The sequence below is a fragment of the Haliaeetus albicilla genome, chromosome 13, assembly GCF_947461875.1.
Source record: "Haliaeetus albicilla chromosome 13, bHalAlb1.1, whole genome shotgun sequence".
NCBI lineage: Eukaryota > Metazoa > Chordata > Aves > Accipitriformes > Accipitridae > Haliaeetus > Haliaeetus albicilla.
The window spans coordinates 42,999,370-43,016,973 of NC_091495.1; the positions used below are offsets into that span (position 1 = coordinate 42,999,370).

The window sequence follows — 17,604 nt, forward strand, 5'->3', positions numbered from 1 at the left end:
GCGGGTGGGTGGGCAGTGAGGGGCGCAGGCAGGCGGGTGCCCACCCCAGGGCACGGGGCGAGCGGGTGGGTGGGCGGCTGGCGGCTGGCGCTGCCGTTGCCATGGGGACCGTGGGCGGCCGTGGGGGACTGCGCCGAGCCCGGTTATATTTGTGCATCTCCACGGAGAAATTTCGGCGCCCGGCGTGGTGGAGATGGAGGGGGGGGAACAGGGACAGGGAGGTGGGGAGCAGTGGGATGAGACCCCAAGGTCAGCACCCCCAAAGGCTCCAGGCACCGGGCGCACACCCTACCAAATCCAGCCCATTCCACCCCCCCAAGGTGTACCACATCCACCCCCCAAAGGACCCCAAAATCCAGCCCCCCCCCGACCCAGGGATCCCATCTCCACCCCCCAAAGGACCCCAAAATCCAGCCCCCACCACCATGCATGTGGGACCCCGTCCCTGGGGCCCATGCTGGGGGGGCCACGTGCAGATGTCCCAAGGCATCCCCCTCGGGTGTCCCCCTCTCCAATCTTTAAACGGGGTGGGGGGGGGGGGTCGGGGCACAGGCATCCCCCCCAGGCAGTGGCACCGAATCACTCACAGGCCCAGCGCTCAAGAAATGTGTTTATTGCAAACCGAGGGGAGGCGGGGGGGCAAGGTGATGGCCAGGGACCCCCAGCCCATGAGCTCCAGGGTGGGGCCCAGTGGGAAGCTGCAAGAGCTGGGCTGGGCCTGGGGGGGGGGGGGGGGGCAGGGCTCCCACATCCCCCCTCCCGGACCTGACCCGTGCCAGGGAAGCCCAGATGTTTCTGGGGCTACTGCCCACTGGTATGGGGGGGGCTGGCGGCCATCAGGGCTGGCCTGTAGCCCCCTGCCAGGGAACCCCCCCGCCATGGTGTTGTGGGTGACAGCCCCACTGCTCCCTGCCAACCTCCCCGAGGAAGGGGGAAGCAAACCCCAGGGACTGGCTGGGGTCTCTGCCCGCCGCTGAGGGGGTGTGCCCATCCCGGACTCCCTCTGGCAATGGGCTGCTGGGGGGTGAACCGGGGAGAAACCCCCCATGGCACTGGATGGGGCCCTCTGGCTGGGCAGGGGGCAGGGGCAGCACAGCACCCGTGGGAGACCCCCGGAGCAGGACCCAGCGAGGGGAGTTGGGGGTGCCAGGCAGGCAGGGCAGCAGGCAGGGCAGCAGGCAGGGTGCGGGCAGGGGCAGGGTCTCTCCCCATGTGCCGCCCCACCATCCCTGCTGCCCGTACCCGGAGCTGCGGAGAGCAAAGCTCCGCCTGTGAGGGGCAAAGCTGCCCTGTGCCAGGGCAGGGAGGGATGTGCACCCCCAGAAGCCCAAAAAGAAGCATCTTCAGCCACCAGAAATAATAATTATGTCACCCAGTGAGCTCCGTCTATTCCGGAAAAATAACAAGAGCCGTGCGAGGCAAGGAGAGAAGGGTCCCAGCCGCTTGGGTTGCCTTGGTGACGGGACGTAAATCTGCATTCGCCAGGTTTCCCTGCACGCACATCAAACCGCCGAGGCCGGTGCCAGTGCCAGTGCAGGGTGGTGAAGGCAGTGGAAGGGTGCTGGCAGCGTGTATCATCGAGTGGGTTACGGGCACCAGCATTGAGTGCGAGGGTCTGGGGTGGGTGTCTGGGTGGGTTTCTTCTCTCCCCGCTTCATTTCTCGGCCATTTTTTGCCGCTGTCAAAACTGCACAGCACCGGGGGAGATGTTGAACATGGAGGGGTCAAACTTCTGGCCGCGGAAGGGGGAGCCCTCGGTGTCCCAGCCCTTCTTCAGCATCTCGTGCACCTTCTGCAAAGAGGCCACAGGCTCCCGTCAGGCCCGGGTTGAGCCCCCACCTCTGCCCGTGCCCCTCGCCCTCCCCGCCACCCTAGACGAAGGTACAGGCTCATCCCACAGGTGTCAGGGCTGCATGCCCACCCGACGCATCGAAGAGAGTTGTGGGGCTCAGCAACAGCACCCCTCTGCCCTGGGTGACAGCAGCAGCGATGTCCAAGGGCGCACAACCACCTCCGTGCTTCACCCACCCTCCTCTCCTCTGCCCAGGAAAGGGCAGATGGCACACGGGGACAGGAAGGAGCGATGGGCAACAAAAAGCAGCTCCTTCGTCAGGCTGAACCCAGACCCATGTGGGTTCATCCCAGAGTGGAGGCAGCGGGGAGACGGTGGGGCTGGCTCCGGAGGGAGGCACACGGATGTGGGGCCCAACAGCGGTGCAGGGCGGGGTCCAGGCTCACAGGCATTTGCCAAGGTGCCGGGAAGGGGAAGACCGTGCAGGCAAAAGACAGGGACTGGCAGAACATCACGCCCCCAAAATGGAGATGTGGGGGGGACGCTGTGTGAGGAGGAGCTCTGAGATCGAGCAGAGCCATGGAGCTGCCACACGCCGCACCCTTTTACTGGAGATGGGACCCACAGAGGAGCCGGAGGGCATGTGGCAGCACAGGGTGGCCGGCACCTACCAGCTCATGGCTCTGGGGCTTGCCCTGCAGCTTCTGGTGGTAGTCGAAGGTGAGGCGGTCCAGCACGGCATGCTCCTCCTCGTCCACCGTGGCCATGGAGCGCTCCTTGTTGATCTTGTCGATGTCGATCTGCTCCTCACCCTCCAGGATGGCGTTCCACCAGTACTCGTCCCCTTTGTTCAGGTTGATCTGGGGATGAGGTGCAAGTCAGAGGAGAGCGGGAAGAGGAGCCCCCGTCCTGCCCCTGGGATGTGTTACCCCCCACCCACCCCACACCCCTGTGGCAGCGATGCCGTGAGCTCGGCCGTGCCCGTGCATCACTCCGCAGCGCTGCTGGGGCTTGCCCATGAGCGAAGGTTCCCCCCCCATGGCTGGCAGAGAGGGCGAAACCCTTGTCCCTCCCTCCCTTGGTGGTCCAAGGGCTTTGCACAACTCCACCATGGCCCTTCACAGCCCCAGCTCAGGCCTCTGGGCTGGATGGCACAGCTGAAATCTTGGACCACGTCACGGCTCGAGGCCAGGACGGGTGTCCTCCGCAGGGGCCTTGGCTGCAGGCAATGCCAGCCTGGGGCCGCATAGCCAAAACACAGTATGGGGCCCAGAGAGCTGGGCTGGCTCGTCTGCAGCCACCCAGGAGTCAAGGGGTGGGGACCTGTCAGATGAAGAGGCCCTAGCCTGGTAGAACCTGGGGCCAGGGCTCCCAGCATCGCAGCGCTGTGATTTTGTGTTTCGCTAACCCAGAAGGAGCCCTTGCCTCAGCTCTCCCTGGGGCTCGCTCTGCGGGCGGGAGCGTGGGCAGCAAAGGAGGCAAAAATGTTGCCCGCCGCCCTGTGCCGCCTCTGCTCACCACCAGCACCTGCCTCCCATGGCACCGTGGCTCGTCAGCCAGCCCCAGAGGGATGGTTCGAGGAGAAGGGACATCCCCTCGCCTCCAGCCAACATCCTCGCTGGCAAAAGCTGCTGGCCTCGCCGACGCAAGAGCAGCACCTTGCATGGAGCCGGATGGCTGGAGGAGCTGTGCCGGGTGGCAGCGAGTGCCGGCATGACTGCGGGGCATCCCACAATGGGAACCCCGACTTGCTTTTTTTTTTTGCCAGGAGGGGTGGGCTTCTTTCTCCTGTATTATTTTAGCAATAATCCCAGCAGCAAGGAAGATTTATGGCGTTCGTCGTCCTCTCTGCAAAATCATCAATAAAGGCAGACAATACAATTTACTCAAACCTCCCTGGAAGCTCAACAGCTCTGGAGGGGAAAACACAGGCAGCCATTAAAGTTACAGAGCTGGGTGTCTCTCTGCGGTGCAAAGAAAAGGAACCAATTAATACGGGAGGGGGTGGCTGGGGCTTAATCCTTCTGGGAGAGCAGAGCCGGTAAAATATTCCAGCTCGGGGAAGGCATTAGTTTTTCCAGCTAGACAGGCGTGCTCGTTCTCCTCTTAATTGCACAGTTCCACTTTCGAGGGGAGGAAGAGCTGCTGAGGGTTTGCTTGTGGGCTTCCCAACCCTGGGTGGGCAGATGGGGGAACGGCAAGCTCCCCTGGGAACGTCATGCCCTCAGCGGGCAAGATGAGCTGTGGGTCAGCAGGCCCATCCAGCCCAAGGCTCTGGCAGGAGCACTCTCCAGGCTTGCTGCTGCTCCTCCAGGTTTGAAACAAGAGGAATGTCCCCACAGTGCCACTGGTGAGGTGTGAGCTTCCCCGGCGATGGCTTTAGTGTGAGGCGTGCTCTCAGGACATCGCTGCCGAGCGCGTATGACAAGGGCCCGCTTGGTACGTCCTCACCGGAGCCAGGATGGCAGCAGAGGGATGAACCGACGCCTGAGGACTTTGTGGTTTATCAGGCATCACCCCACCTCCATCCCAGAGCACCAGGGGAAGGAAAACCCATGCCCTCCACCTTCCCTACCAAATCCCCTTCTTCCCCTGGCACCCCACCACCGTCCCTCACCACCTGCAGACCCCAGGGAACCCCGACGGAGCCACGGACCAAGTGGGAAACATCCACGAGACCTGAATCCCCCTCATCCACAGACCACCCCCGGCGAAAGACAGCGGAGCTGCCGCCGTGAGCGCCAGCCCGGGGATCCTTTCCTCCTCCCCGCCTCATGCGTGGCCCTCGCTTTATTTACCGCATACTGTTTCCCACCCTGCTGGGAAGACAGAATTATTCATTTCCTCGCCAGCTTTTCTGCGGTGCGCATCACTACAGCGCTGAGTGCTTTGCAAACAATAATTAATTAACCTCTGCAGCTCGCCTTGTGCGCACAGGGGAATTCGCTCATCCCCCTTTATTCCAGGGGGAGAGACACAAAAGTAGAACTCGGTCCAAGGCAGGAGCCCCACTTTCCAACACGAGCCTCTGAAATGCCCACGGGCCAGGGCAAAGCTTTCTCTGTCACCCTGAGTTTGGGGTTTTGTGGTTCGAAGTGGTGCTGGAGCACTCGCCACGGACAGGTCTGACCTCCAGGATGGGGAGCACGGGCTCAGGCTGATTCTCGGACACGTTTCTGCCAACAGTCTCCATTGATTCAGCCCAGCACTCAGCTGGGCACCAGGGCTACAAGAGCTTGTGGTGATGGGGACGTGGGCTGGAGCCTCACCGAGCGCTTGGGTGCAAGAAGGTCGACGTAAGGGAGAGCCAAGAGACCACAGCAGATCTCTGGGCTCAGCCCAGGCAGGGTGATAGCCTGCGAGTGCCAGCCCTCACCCACTCACCCACGGAGGAAGGCTCCAGCGCTCGACCGACAGCACCATGCAAGGCTGCACGTTTCCTCATGGAGTGCTCCAGAAACCCTGCAGGGCTCCAGGAGGGAGCAGGGCTTTTTTCACAAGGACAAATCTCGACCTGATTATGTTTCACGCTTCAAGACAAGGCAAAAGCTTTGCCCTCGCTTGAAGCTGCCGCTACAAGTTTCTCAGCCGACAGCTCAGCCCGAACCTCCAGGGTCATAGAAATGCTGGTGGCCGTTTGCCAGAGGAAGGATCGGGTCCCTGCAGCGTGCCTGGGCTCTCAGTCAGACTTTGGCTCTGCTTTTTAGGCTGGCGGGTCCCAAAGGGCCCTCTGGGTTGTAGGGAGACCCTTCATCCCCAGCCAAAAGGGATAAAGCCCAGCTGAGCCTTTTGGGGCTCACAGGGAGGCAGGAACAGCCTCTGCAACAGTGGCCTGAGGAGAGGGAGGCTTGCAGGGGGGACATCCTCGCTGCTGTATCCGAAGCTGGCAGTGTCCTCATGCCACAGCGCTCATGTTCCCAAAGCTGGTGTCCGAGACATGAGCTGTCAGCCACGAGGGGAAAGGGCTGTTCCCACGCTGGCGCACACAGCAAGGCACAGGAGCCGGGCAAGGATAGATCGTAAGGAGGATCGCTGCAGGCGGAGATGAGCACGCAGTGGGGATGGGACACTCGGCAGGCACGTCTGTGGCCAGGAGGGATCCTCCAGTAGCACACAAAGAGGGTGACAGGCATCATCTGCATGGACGTGGTGTCATGTCACACCTTCACGCCCTGCCGGGAAGGTCACAACCCTTCGTCACCGGTGCTGGGCTTTGTCATAGCACGAGATTTCTTCCCTGATTCTAAATACCTTGTCAGAGCTGGAGAGATGTTGCCAAGGGATAAAAGTAGGTCTTGGAAACACAACCTCTCATCACCTGCTTTCCTTCTGGAACAATAGCAGCCATTGCCCCAAAAGTCAGCGGGAGATGTTTAGGGGTTATGGAGGAGGCAGCAGGCAATGTTGGGAGGGCAGGGTGCCGGGAGGGCACCACAAATTATTATTAACTTGGCCTCACGGCTCCTGAGATGACAAGCTGAAGGCTGCAATAGCTGTTCAAGGCAGGACTTGGTGACAAAAGCCCAAGCATGGATAACAAATGCCGGAGAGGAGGAGAAAAAGAGAGGGAACAGGGAAAAAAATCCTCAACAACGAAAATAATCCCAAAATGTGTTGTGCACAACACCCAGCGGAGATTTCTAAAAACAGCTCATGCAAAGTTATTTTAATCTCACTTTTGACAAGCGAGCGGGTGTGAGAGAGAAGGGAGAGCACAGGGATTATACCCGGGACTGGGGCTTCGGTGCAGCACCACAGGCAGGGACATGAGCCTGGGACACCAGAGCCCCCAACGTGTGTTGTGGGCATCGGCAGAGCGCTCCGCTTCGAAATGATGCCCGCTGGGCTTCTGCACAGCCAGGCTGTCGTACAAACCGCAAGCGTGCCAAAGGACAAGATGGGAAACACGTTGGTGCTCAGCCCAGGCGCCGGCAGGGAGAACCTCATGGAGCAGGAGGGGAAAGGCAGAGCAGTCTCTGAGCACTGGAAAGAGGGGAGCACTGGGGCTGCTGGAGAGCGGGCAGACGTGCGGCGAGAAGGAGAAATTGGTAGGAACACTAGACAGGGTGGGTAAAGCAGCGCTGGGGTGCGTTATAAGGCAAATTAACCTTCTTAGAATAAGAGCTGGGGGGGAGAAGGGAGGCCAGTTAATGAGAGCCTGTGAATGGCCGTCCCAGAAGCATGGGGCAGGGGAAGCTGAGGAGGTGAAAGGCGGCTGTAATGGCAGCCCCGAGAGCACAGGGATCTCGACGATCCTTGACACGTCCTGCAAGAGCCGACGGGACTCAACAGCCTCTCTGCACAGAACTGGGACTTTCCCAGTTGGACAAGACCAAACAGGAGAGATTTCACCTTCTTGGCGCATGGATCAAGATCTGCCCACAGGGATTGCCTCAACTCACAGACCACAAAAACATGTGCATGCACAGGTTTTTCTCTGGACAGAGTCACCGAGGTACCCCAAGCGGTAACCAAGGCGGCCAGGATCTCCTCGGATGACTCCTGCACTGGCACTGGGTGAGTTCAGTTTCGGCTGCATCTCCACCCTGCCAGGGGACACCGTCCCCTGGGTCCCGGGGAAGGAAGCCATGTGGCACCTTGGGGCACCTTGCAGGACAAAGACATTCCCGACCGCCGCATTCGGAGTTCACAGGGAGCTGCGCAACATGTGGACGCACAAACTCGGGTACAGAAAGGGCCCGTACGCCCTGTCAGCCCTCCAACCAAACCCAAACGGCTCCTGTCCAGTCTCCTCCCTGGCGCTGAACAAAGCAATTCATTAACACATGGCTGGTTGTCTCCTGATGAATGAATCGGAAGGAGTCACAAACCACTTTTGGCTACTCTGCGCACGGAAAAAGGAGATGCTCTCGGGCGAGAATTACTCACTCTGCTCCAGTTACCTTACAATTCTTCAAGCGAAATTTCATCCCACCATCAATATGTTGGCAGCCAGCTGGAGATCCTCACAACCCCGTGCTCGTACTAATTCAAGGCAAGACCCAGCTCTAGGGTTGGAGGTAACGGGACCGCTCCCCACACTGCCCGCGGCCGCTCCAGAAGGCCTCAAGTCTCGCTCCACCCGTGCGCCGTTCCCATCCTCCTCCGGCACCGGGTATTTAACAAACATTGCCTCCCTTGCTGATCCTGGGAACACCCACCAGGGACTCACATCCGCGCTGTGGAGCAGCCACCCGTTGGGCCACCTCCTCTTGAATGGGTTTACTCCTTCCCAGGGTTGCTCCTCTTCCCAGATCAGCTAATTTTCAAGAAGCTTAAGAACATTTAAAAAATGCAGGTTAATGATGCCACCGCCTCCTTTTTCACATCCTTTCAATGGCCTAACGGAGTCAGAGAAGCTCCTCTCTCTTGCAGTGACCTCACCCTTTTGGTACCACTCTGTCATCCCGGGGTACATCCATACACATCTGCGGTGGCCAGGCAGCACCCGCGCAGCCTCCCCACACACCACCCTCAGCACTGCTACCTCTGGCAGCACATTCCCACTTGACTTCCCGCTGCGGGGGCTTGGCTTCGGGTGCCTGTCTGCTGCCACCCTTGTGACACGGGGTGGAAGGCTTGAAGCCTGCCCGCTCCCTCCCTTGCAGGGACAGTGCTGCCTGCACAGGGTTGGGAACTGCCTCACCTGCCTGACCCAGGCAGCTGGCATCCCCTCCTGAGGCTCATGACAGCCTTGAGACTCCTGAAACTCTTCTGGGAAAGCCTCTGGATGGAAAAGGAGAGCGCAAAGATGGCCACAGGGGGCAAAACCCCACTGCCGGCACAATCCTGGCCCCAAAACTCACCTAGGAGTTTGGCAACCATTTGACACTCGAGATCTCAGGCTGATGGGCAGCAACACAACCCCTAGGACAGCTTCAGCTGTGGACACAGCCCTGGGACAGCAGAATTCACACTCTCAGCCTGGACATTTGGAGCACACCAGAAAGGAGTCATGAGGCTGGGAACACACTGCTGGGCATCAACAGCCCCCAAACCACCTCGACAGGGAAGATTTGTGGTACAGAGGTGGCAGGCACACAGCAAGCCACGGTGCCTCCTGAAGGCAAACACAGAAGTAGCCACAGCGACAAATTCAAACAGGATAAGTAAGAAACCCAAGGCAGGACAGAAACGAATGGCAGGGAACAGGCATCTGCCGGGATGCTGGGGAAGGACCGGGGCCAGGAGAGTCAGAGCGCAAAGCCAGCAAGGACAACTGCACAGCACTGGCACCACAGTGCAGTGCCATGGCCTCTCTCTGCTGGCAGACCCCGCGTGCCGGGATCAGGAGACAGTGACCATCTCTAGATAACAGATGTGCTTCCACCACCACAGGCTGGAGCTTGGGGACCCTCCTTGCCCAACCCGGTGGATGTGTTGCTCTGCCAGCACCCCATTGCCACTCACCCCAAGGGGCAGCTCAGGGGCTGAAGGCAGGGCACAGCACACAGGCAAGGGCAAAGTGAGATGGACATTGGATGGGGAAAGCCAGACGTGCAGATCTGGCTCAAACTTCCAGCTGCTCCAGTTTTCCAGGTCAAGCCCAGCGGAGCTGCAAGCCAAGGTGCGGAGACACAGCTGACGCGGACCACCCTTACCAAAACACACTTCCCTGGCTCCAGGCTCCAGAGGGAACTCTCTGTGTTGATCTTGTGGGTGAGTTTCCCTTCCATGAGGACGCGCTGGCTGCTCCCTTCCAGCACCGCTACGCGAATCGTGCCGCTGCTGATATCCACAGAGACCTGGAAACACAGAGAGAGAAAATAATCAGGAAGATTCCTGCTTGACCTCTTGCTGTGCTAGTTGGGGTGTGGGGTCAAGTGCACTCGCTGGGGATGAAAGAGAGAGAAGAGCTTTCAGACCTGCATGTAGCAGGAGGGTAGGAATCCCGCTGTCATTTCAGAGCAAATAGCAACAGCTCGGAGGAGAAAGGAAACCTCTCTAGGCAATTAAAGGCAGCAGGGCCCAGCAGATGGAACCCTAGAAGGATTCGAGGCAACTGGTTCTGCCACTGCAACTGCCCCGTGCCTCAGTTTCCCCACAGAGAAAACCAGCAACACTACAGGCCTCCTCCATACAGCGCTCAAAGGTTGGACGCCCATTTGCTGCGACCGAGCTCTTTAGGAGCACAGTGGGTGCCTGGCCATCACCATGATGAGCTGAGCATGGGTGTGTGTCTTCCTGCGGGCTAAGCGCTTCCCTACCGAGCAGAAGCAATTTGGGGATTTCTACAGTAGGAAGGGCTGCAGCGGCTCATCCCCCCTTCTGCTGCACCGCACCAAAAGCACACTCCTTGGCTCCATTTCTGCCGCCAGAGCCAGCACTGGGCTCAGCCCAGGCCTCCCGTCGGGCATGCGAGGAGGGGCTGTGTGCAGGAGGGACGCTGCAGCACAGCTCCCCTTCTCCCCACCACGGGGGTGAGGGGACCAGGCAGCTCTGTCCCCAGGAACAGGGTCAGCTCCCACCTGCAGCAGCCATATGGGGAACCCTGCTCTGACCTGCTGTGGAGGTGACATGGCTCTCCCCCAGGGAGACAGAGGCAGACTGCTACTTTGCTGCATGACACGCAGTACCCTCGGTCTCCGGAGAGACCATATGCTCTCTCCTTTCCCCTTCGGCCCTGAGCTGCCACGAGCAGAGAGCCCAAGTCAGGCTGGGGGGACTAAGGGAGGACCTGTCTGGGAAGGGGCAGGTTTGTGGCCCCCAACACTGCCCTGTCTCTGGCCTGAAAGGAGGAGACTGCAGTGAGATTTGCCTGCATTCTCTCCCAGAGTTCCCCCAGATCTTCCTCCCGCTCTGCAGATCTCATTTGAAATGTTATTACATTATCCATTACCTAGGAGATTTCCAGTGGCTCACTAGCTCCACGCAGGCAACAGACAGCCAAAGCTCCTCCAGCCGGGGAGGGCACCACCACTGCATCTGATTGATGCCACCCAGATAAAGCCCCCAAACCTGCTGTGTGTGAAAGGGAGCTGCCAGGGCTTCGACAGGAGTGGAGGAGGCCCAGCACACACAGCACAGGGTGACACCAGGACTGAGCTCTGATGCCAGCAGCTGGGAGCAGGACCATGGTTGCAGGGGATCGGGGAAGGGACGCAAGCTCCGGCTCTGCCAGATGGGAGAGGACAACTGGCTTTCACCCAGCACGTGGCTGCAGACAGCCTCTGAGAAAGCAGCTCCTCCTGGATGGGAAACATCTCCAGAGAGGCTGCAGCACGGAGCAGCTTCCTCCAGCCCAGGGCTGAGGCCTCATGGCAGGGACGAGGTGCAGGGATGAGGCTCTGCTCTCCGCCACCACCAACTGCCCTGGGCCCCGGGCACAAGTACAGGGTGGCTGATGTTAGGGTCTCAGCACGGCACAAGGCCTGCCCAGAAAGGGTCAAGGGGAAAAAAGCAAGGTGACCCCCAAGTCACCTTCTGCAGGGGCTTCTTTGGGGCATGGAGGGCCAGGGAGGCTGGAGATACAGAAGGCACAGACACAGCATTGCAGCTGTGGTATCCACGGGGACAGGAGCAATCAAATGTGAGAGGGGTTTTACTCCAAGGTGGCTGCACAAGACAGCTGGTGGGGCTGAGGGACATCTTCGAGGCGGCTCTGGGACCAGCAGGGCATTAGGAGAGGGAGCGGAGAAACCCAAATGGAAGAAGAGATCCAAACCAGGCAGCCTTAACCCAGCCATTTCGCTACACAACCAGCCAGCGCGAGAAGTGATCACAACACCTGCTTCTACCTGCAGCCAACAAAAAGGTCCTCTTGGCATGCCAGCCCACCAGGAGTGGTGACAGGGGACAGGAGCAAAGCATGCACTGCTGGAGAGCCTTGATCCCCCTTGAGCGGAGAGAAATGTCCAAGAGGACTCACGTGTGCATGTGGTAGTGCCTGGTGAACACAGGGTTTGGTGCACGTGGGCAGTGGCTCCTTTTCAGGTGCCTTGGTGGAAAAACCGTCTCTGCTCACCATCCCCACTCCACCCGGGAAGGTGGCTGGGCTCTCCAAGGGGCTGCCCTCCCTCCCTCCGCACCCTGCCACCTGAACCATTCCGCCATGCTGCGCACAGGGCATGCACGGCTGGCAAAACCGGGGTTTGCCAGAACCAGGCATGGACAGCCCACACTTGACCCCAAGCAGCGGCTGGGGAGAAGCCAAGGGTGATCCTGTGGGAAACACGCTGCCCTGGCAGTGCAGCCATGAGCTGGGGAACCCCAAGGGCTCCGAGGCTGCTCATCCCCCACCACGTGCTCCCCACAAGTACCTCTGCCCCCAAAAATGCCTGGCTCTCCTGGCGCTCATGAGGAAACCTAGATCTCGGCGCTCTGCCGTGGCTTTCCACCACAGTAATTTCTGTGCACACTAAAACGCCCACACCCGCCCACGCAAATCAAACAAGCAAACACAAACCTATGAAGGAATCCAGCTTGTCTCCTCTGAGCCAGGCAAAAAGAGAGGCTTGTTGTCATTATCTCTATTTAAGTGCTCGGGAAGTGCTCAGATGCATGGGCCCCTGTAGTGCCTGTAAGTACATCAGAGAGGTGGAGACCACAGAGGAAGATGCTCCCACCTACCCCATTGCCCATTCCTGCTCCACGGACACTTTTTTGGAGCTCCATACAAGGAAACCTTAAGCTCGCCCGAGAGAAAATGTGCCATAGCAACAGCCTGAATCCAAAAAAGTGTCATAAGGAAGATTTTGAGCAGCATTAGAGCTGGGCGCGCTCTGAGCCCAGGGACCAAACAGGGGAGATTTTTAATCTCGCCTTGGCAGGCAGCAGCCAAAAACCTGATAATTTTTTAAAAAGATGAAGCTGTGTGGTGAATGTAGGGGAACGCTTCTCTTTTGCAGGAACCCATCAACAACACATCCGAAGTCCATCGAGCTTTAAAATGGCTCTGAACCATCCTGCTTTGGCCTGTGACCCAGCCTGTCTGCTTCCAGTCCCCTGAGGCTGGAAGAGATTTAGAGAATCACTCTAAAATGAAAAGTTGGCTGCCAAGAGGAGCCCCAAGAGGGATGTATGAACCAAATACCAGGAGATGCCTTGCAAGGATGAGGAAAGTCCGACATCTGAACAATCGATTGCCCCGAGAGGGCAGCGTAGGCAGAAACGGGGGCCAGGGCAGGCAGAGCCACACCACAGGCAACTGCGTGGGAAGGAGCTGCCTGATAATCACCCCCACTGACACACAGGGGCTCTTCCGCAGCGACAGCATAGCCTCAAGTCGGGGGAAAGGTCCCATCCCAGCTCCTCCGCGCAGGGCCCCCACACCTCTGGGTGGCAAAGGATGGGGCAGACAAAGCCTGGTATGCCTTTTTTTGGCAAGGACACAACTCCCCTGGCACAAAAGGCACTTCCCTGGGCAGGGAGAGCCATTGTGACCGCAATACAATGCAGAGGGATGGAACATCCGTCTGGACGCCCTCAAATCTTTCCAAGAAACAGCCTGGGTTTGTTTTAGAGACCCACTGGGAGAGATGCATCTCCTGGTCCCCCTGCTGTCCCCGTGGCAGCCGTTTGCTCCCTCACCCCTCTGGTGCGGGTTGCTGCTGCCAATTACACTCTTTTGGCATGATCAGGAGCTGTGTAGGCTGGAGCCAGTGAACAAACCCAAGCGTGCTCATTTCAGCCACCCTGGAAGCAGAGGAGAACAGGAGGTGGGGGAGCAGGGACTTCCCAAATGGAAAAATACAGGATCAGCCGTGGGGAGGGCAGCATTCAGGAAAGACAGAAGAGTTCAAACTTCTGGGTCCAACTAATGCCAGCCGTGGGCATGCTCCTCTCAAGTCTCTCACCGGGAAGGAACAGAAGCAGTGAAGGAAAAATTATGTGAGTGCTTGTGGCCACGAGCAGAGAAAGGAAGTTCCTGCCTGAGGCAAGGAGGGAGGTGAGACCTCCCTGCCCACGCAGGCAGCCAGGGAGAGGGTCTGGCCACTCAGCCTGCACCCCAGCCCCAGCTCCCTTCCACCCAGAGCAGGTCAAGTCTCACACGGGCTGTGTCTGCTCCAGTTCCCGAGTTCCAGAGGAGCTCCAGCAGCTCCCGCTTGCAAATGAAAGGCAGGAGACACTCCAAGCTAGAGGGAGCGGCCAGGGAAGGAGTGTCCATCCCCAGCCAGGCTCAGAAACCCGCATGCGAGTTTGCAGTCAGTGGAAGGGGAGAGAAAAAGTGCAGAAAGTGCCACGTGGTGCCAGGGAACCCCGCTGGGGCCGGAGCAACAGGACACTGCAGTCACAACAGGAATGCAGCCAGGCTGGGACCATCAGTCCCCACTAGCCACACACCCAGCACCGGAGAAAAAGGCACAACTGCATCCTGCTCCTTGAGTACAAAGGACAAGGAGCTTTCCCGCTCCAAACACAGCTTCCTGGGAAAGCTGGGCACCCTGAGGGAAAGGGAAATGCTGAAAGACACACCATTAAGGCTGCTTTACCTGTTTGCCTTTTACGATGTGCTTGGGCACGGGCACTTTAATCTCCAGGTCACTGTAGTCTTGGGACCAGGCATAATTCTCTCGCACAGCTCCGTTGTAGCTGTCGGGGTTTGTCTGGAACTGCTCCTGTCTCCTGGGGAGGAAGAAAGGGGTGACATGCTAAGTGTTGGACAGATCAGAGCCTGGAGAGAGCAGGAAACCTGAGAGCAGGGTACAAGAAGCAGAAGGGCAGGGCAGAGCCTCTGCTCAGCCATCCTGCAAGCATCCCTAATGCTTCAGGCTGATGCCCAGTCTCCCTCGCTGCTGGCCCTATCTAGGAAGGAAGAAGGTTCTGGCTGGCAGCCCCAGGACACAGAGAGACCCCAGCCACCCTGCCTGTTGTTGGCGACCCACACACCCCTCACTGCAGTGTGCTACAATGCAAGTCAGGCTACTAACAGGACAACTGACAAGACACACGACAATTTGGCTGCCCAAAGGTGCAGAGCTGGCCGCTGGCTGGCTCAAGGCGCCTTCCCAGCTAACTCCACTTGAGCACAGAGCTCCCGTTCCCCTCCACCTCCCTGCTGCATCCACCGTCAGAGCTCGAGCGGGGGACACTGTCACACGCTGGAGGGTGTGTGCTGTCTTCTGAGTCACTGCCATGGCTGCAGAGGTGGTGGCCCATCACTGCGACCTGGGTTCACCATGAAAAAACACAGCTGGTCGTCCTCCTCCTGATTTTAGTGTATTTGGGAAAACCATCATCTGTCACAACTGGATCAGTTGCTGATGCAGAGGTGATGGAGCTGCGGAGCAGAACGCCTGAAGAGCCAGCCTGGCATGGCACTGCAAGGGGCCAACTGGGCAAGTGGATCACGAGCAACACTTTGAGCAAAACACTGCCACTTCCAGCTGCGGAAATCTCAGGAGAAGGATGAGAAGGTGGTTGTGGGGGTAGGATGGGGTTTATCAGATCAATAAGCAATAATCAATACAGCGTTTCCAGCCAAGAAAGGAGATGTCCATCACACCCATGACCTTTTAAACTGCTGGCAGGCTGAGGATCTATTCCATCGAAACCTCCCAGAGAGGGCTTTCAAATAAAATAAAATCTTTTCTAAAGATAGCTGCGGTGCTAACAAAAGGCAGAGTTATTTTAAAATGTTTTGATACGTACCTAGTCTTCAATCTGGAGCTGTATAAACACGGGACTGCAGCGAGTTATGTAAGGGGGGGGCCGGTGATGAGTGGCCCCGGGGGGCAGCTGGCCCCCCGGATCGTGTATCCCCCTGCCCCGCTGTCTTCCCGACACCCCCACACCGAGGGGCCCTCGCCAGCACCAGGCAGGGGTGGCTTCCAGCAGCGTGGCGCCCTGAGGATTACGTAAGATCCATCGATTTTAATGAAATTAGGCTCTAAGACAGTCGGAGGGTGCTGTCGAAGGGGCTGTGTGTACAGGCTCCCCCCTTTTTTTTTTCTCGATGGTTTCACAGGGTTTTACCTGCCCTGTTACAACCACCCGCACCCCAAGGTGGTTTTGATCCAGTTCCCTGGGCAGCACAGGCAGCACTGGGGGGGCTGGCAGCAGCTGCGGGCTCCCAGTCTCGGGCTGGCGATTTCAGGGGGCACTGCATCACTTTTTTCGGGCATCTTGGCCTTGCCTGGCGGTCGCCCATTGGGTGCCCATTGCCATGGAAACGGGGTTGGCATGGCAGCGCCGAACCAGCGCTGGCGCGGGTTGGCTCCAGCTGTCGGTTTCCCAACCGCCCCCGGATCGTAGGAGTCGAACAGGCTGGAGGGCCAGAGGGGGAACGGTGCGGGCGACCAGGGTCTGCTGGGCCCCGCTCTCACCCCGCGGAAAGCAAAGGGGTTGAAAGGAGGCAGCGCGTCCCTGAGCATCACCTTGTGTATCCCCAGGTCCTCACCTAGAGCCAGCCCAGCGGTGGCACCTGGCCCCGCTCTCAGGGCACAATCGTCCCAGAGACCATCCTGCACAAGCCCCAGGCAGAGAGGAGGGACCTTTCTCTCCAGGGTGAGGATCCGTGCGCTGCCCGGGGCAGCTTAGCTGGTTAAGTGCCTTCGCAGGACATGTCCCTGCGCGGCGGGGCCTGCACGGGCACGGCACAGGTCCACGAGGCTCCTGCCCGCTGCCCCGACTCTCTCAGACTGGAGCAAGCATGTACATGGCCACCCGGTGAACCGGAGCACAAACCTGACTGGGGTTTAAAACCTGCTGGGTTTTTTCCTCCTAAGAGCATGCTTCTTTCTAATCAGAGTGGACCTGAGCTGCGACGCAGAGCTCACCATGCTCCTTGCCAGAGAGACACCAGAGAGCAGGCATGTCAGCTGGGAGTCACCATCCCAAGCGGGATCAGCTCCCTGAGAGCAAGCAAAGAACCAAACAAGAACCAGCAAATGGCTACTTACTTCCAGGCTGTTCCCCCACCAGCCTTCCCTGGGAAAAGCTCGAGGACTAAAGGGGGACGCAGCAAGCCCGTGCCCCAGCCAAGGCTTGTTAGAGCAGACGCAGAGCATCAAAGATGGGAGAAAACCCATCAGTGCAAAGGCATACGTGGGTAAGACGCCAGCTGCAAATATCTCACGGCCACAGCACGGACGAATACAATCCTGGGGCAGTCACTCACTGCCACAAAGCCACTGGGTCCATCCTTGTTGCACCTCTTCCTCAGGAGGAAAGTGCTGGGGCTGAGCAGACCCCAGCCAGGTGCTTCCTGGATGGTTTAGCCCTCCCAAGAGCTCGCCAAGCATGATTTAGTTGTCCCATGAGGGCATGAGTGGCTTCACGGCAGCTCTGGGAGACGTCAGTGTTAACTGGGTTACTTCCACAGGGAAACTGAGGCAGGACTTGGTCTGCAATGACTGTCAAAACTTCTCTTTGCATGGCATTGCTACTGAACAAGCAAAAGCAGTCTTCCTCCTAGTCCCGATTGTTCCCCGTGGGACAGCTCTGTCCTCGCTCCCTCCGTGCCCGATCTAGAGCAGCACACCGGGTGATGGAGGGACCTTTCACAGCCATCTCTGCCTCCACACACAGCTTGCTGGGATGAGCTCTGCCCTGCTGCCTTGTCCTCACAGCCCTCCCAGGCTGGCTGGGCAACACGTGCCCCAGCCAAACCATCTTCATGCTCAGCCAGCTTCAGTGGAGAGAAGTTTCCCCTCATGCCTAAACCACCCTCCAGCTGTGGCTGCTTGTCCCAGGGGCATGGGGACTGGCACCATCACTTCTCCACTCCTCTCTTTTCCCTAACAGCCAGCCTGAACCCTCCAGCCCTTCCTGCAAGTCACCAGCACCAATCTCTGCTCCAGACGTTCAAAATCCTTGGATGTGAAACTAATGGGGTGACTTTGTGCCCCAAAATCAGATCACAAGGGGAACTC

General features: G+C 58.8%; 1 protein-coding gene across 1 annotated transcript in view; it reads right to left on the minus strand.

Moving 5' to 3' along the window:
- Window positions 1-597: 597 nt before the first annotated feature.
- The window catches only part of NUDCD3 (NudC domain containing 3), a 32,810-nt gene continuing 15,803 nt past the window's right edge, over window positions 598-17,604 (minus strand). Inside the window, exons 3-6 of the mRNA XM_069801254.1 lie at window positions 14,224-14,356; window positions 9,394-9,537; window positions 2,464-2,652; window positions 598-1,792 (exon numbers count right to left, since the gene is read on the minus strand). Coding sequence (XP_069657355.1) covers window positions 1,682-1,792; window positions 2,464-2,652; window positions 9,394-9,537; window positions 14,224-14,356 — 577 coding nt within the window. The 3' untranslated portion in view covers window positions 598-1,681. The remainder of the gene's footprint in view (window positions 1,793-2,463; window positions 2,653-9,393; window positions 9,538-14,223; window positions 14,357-17,604) is intronic.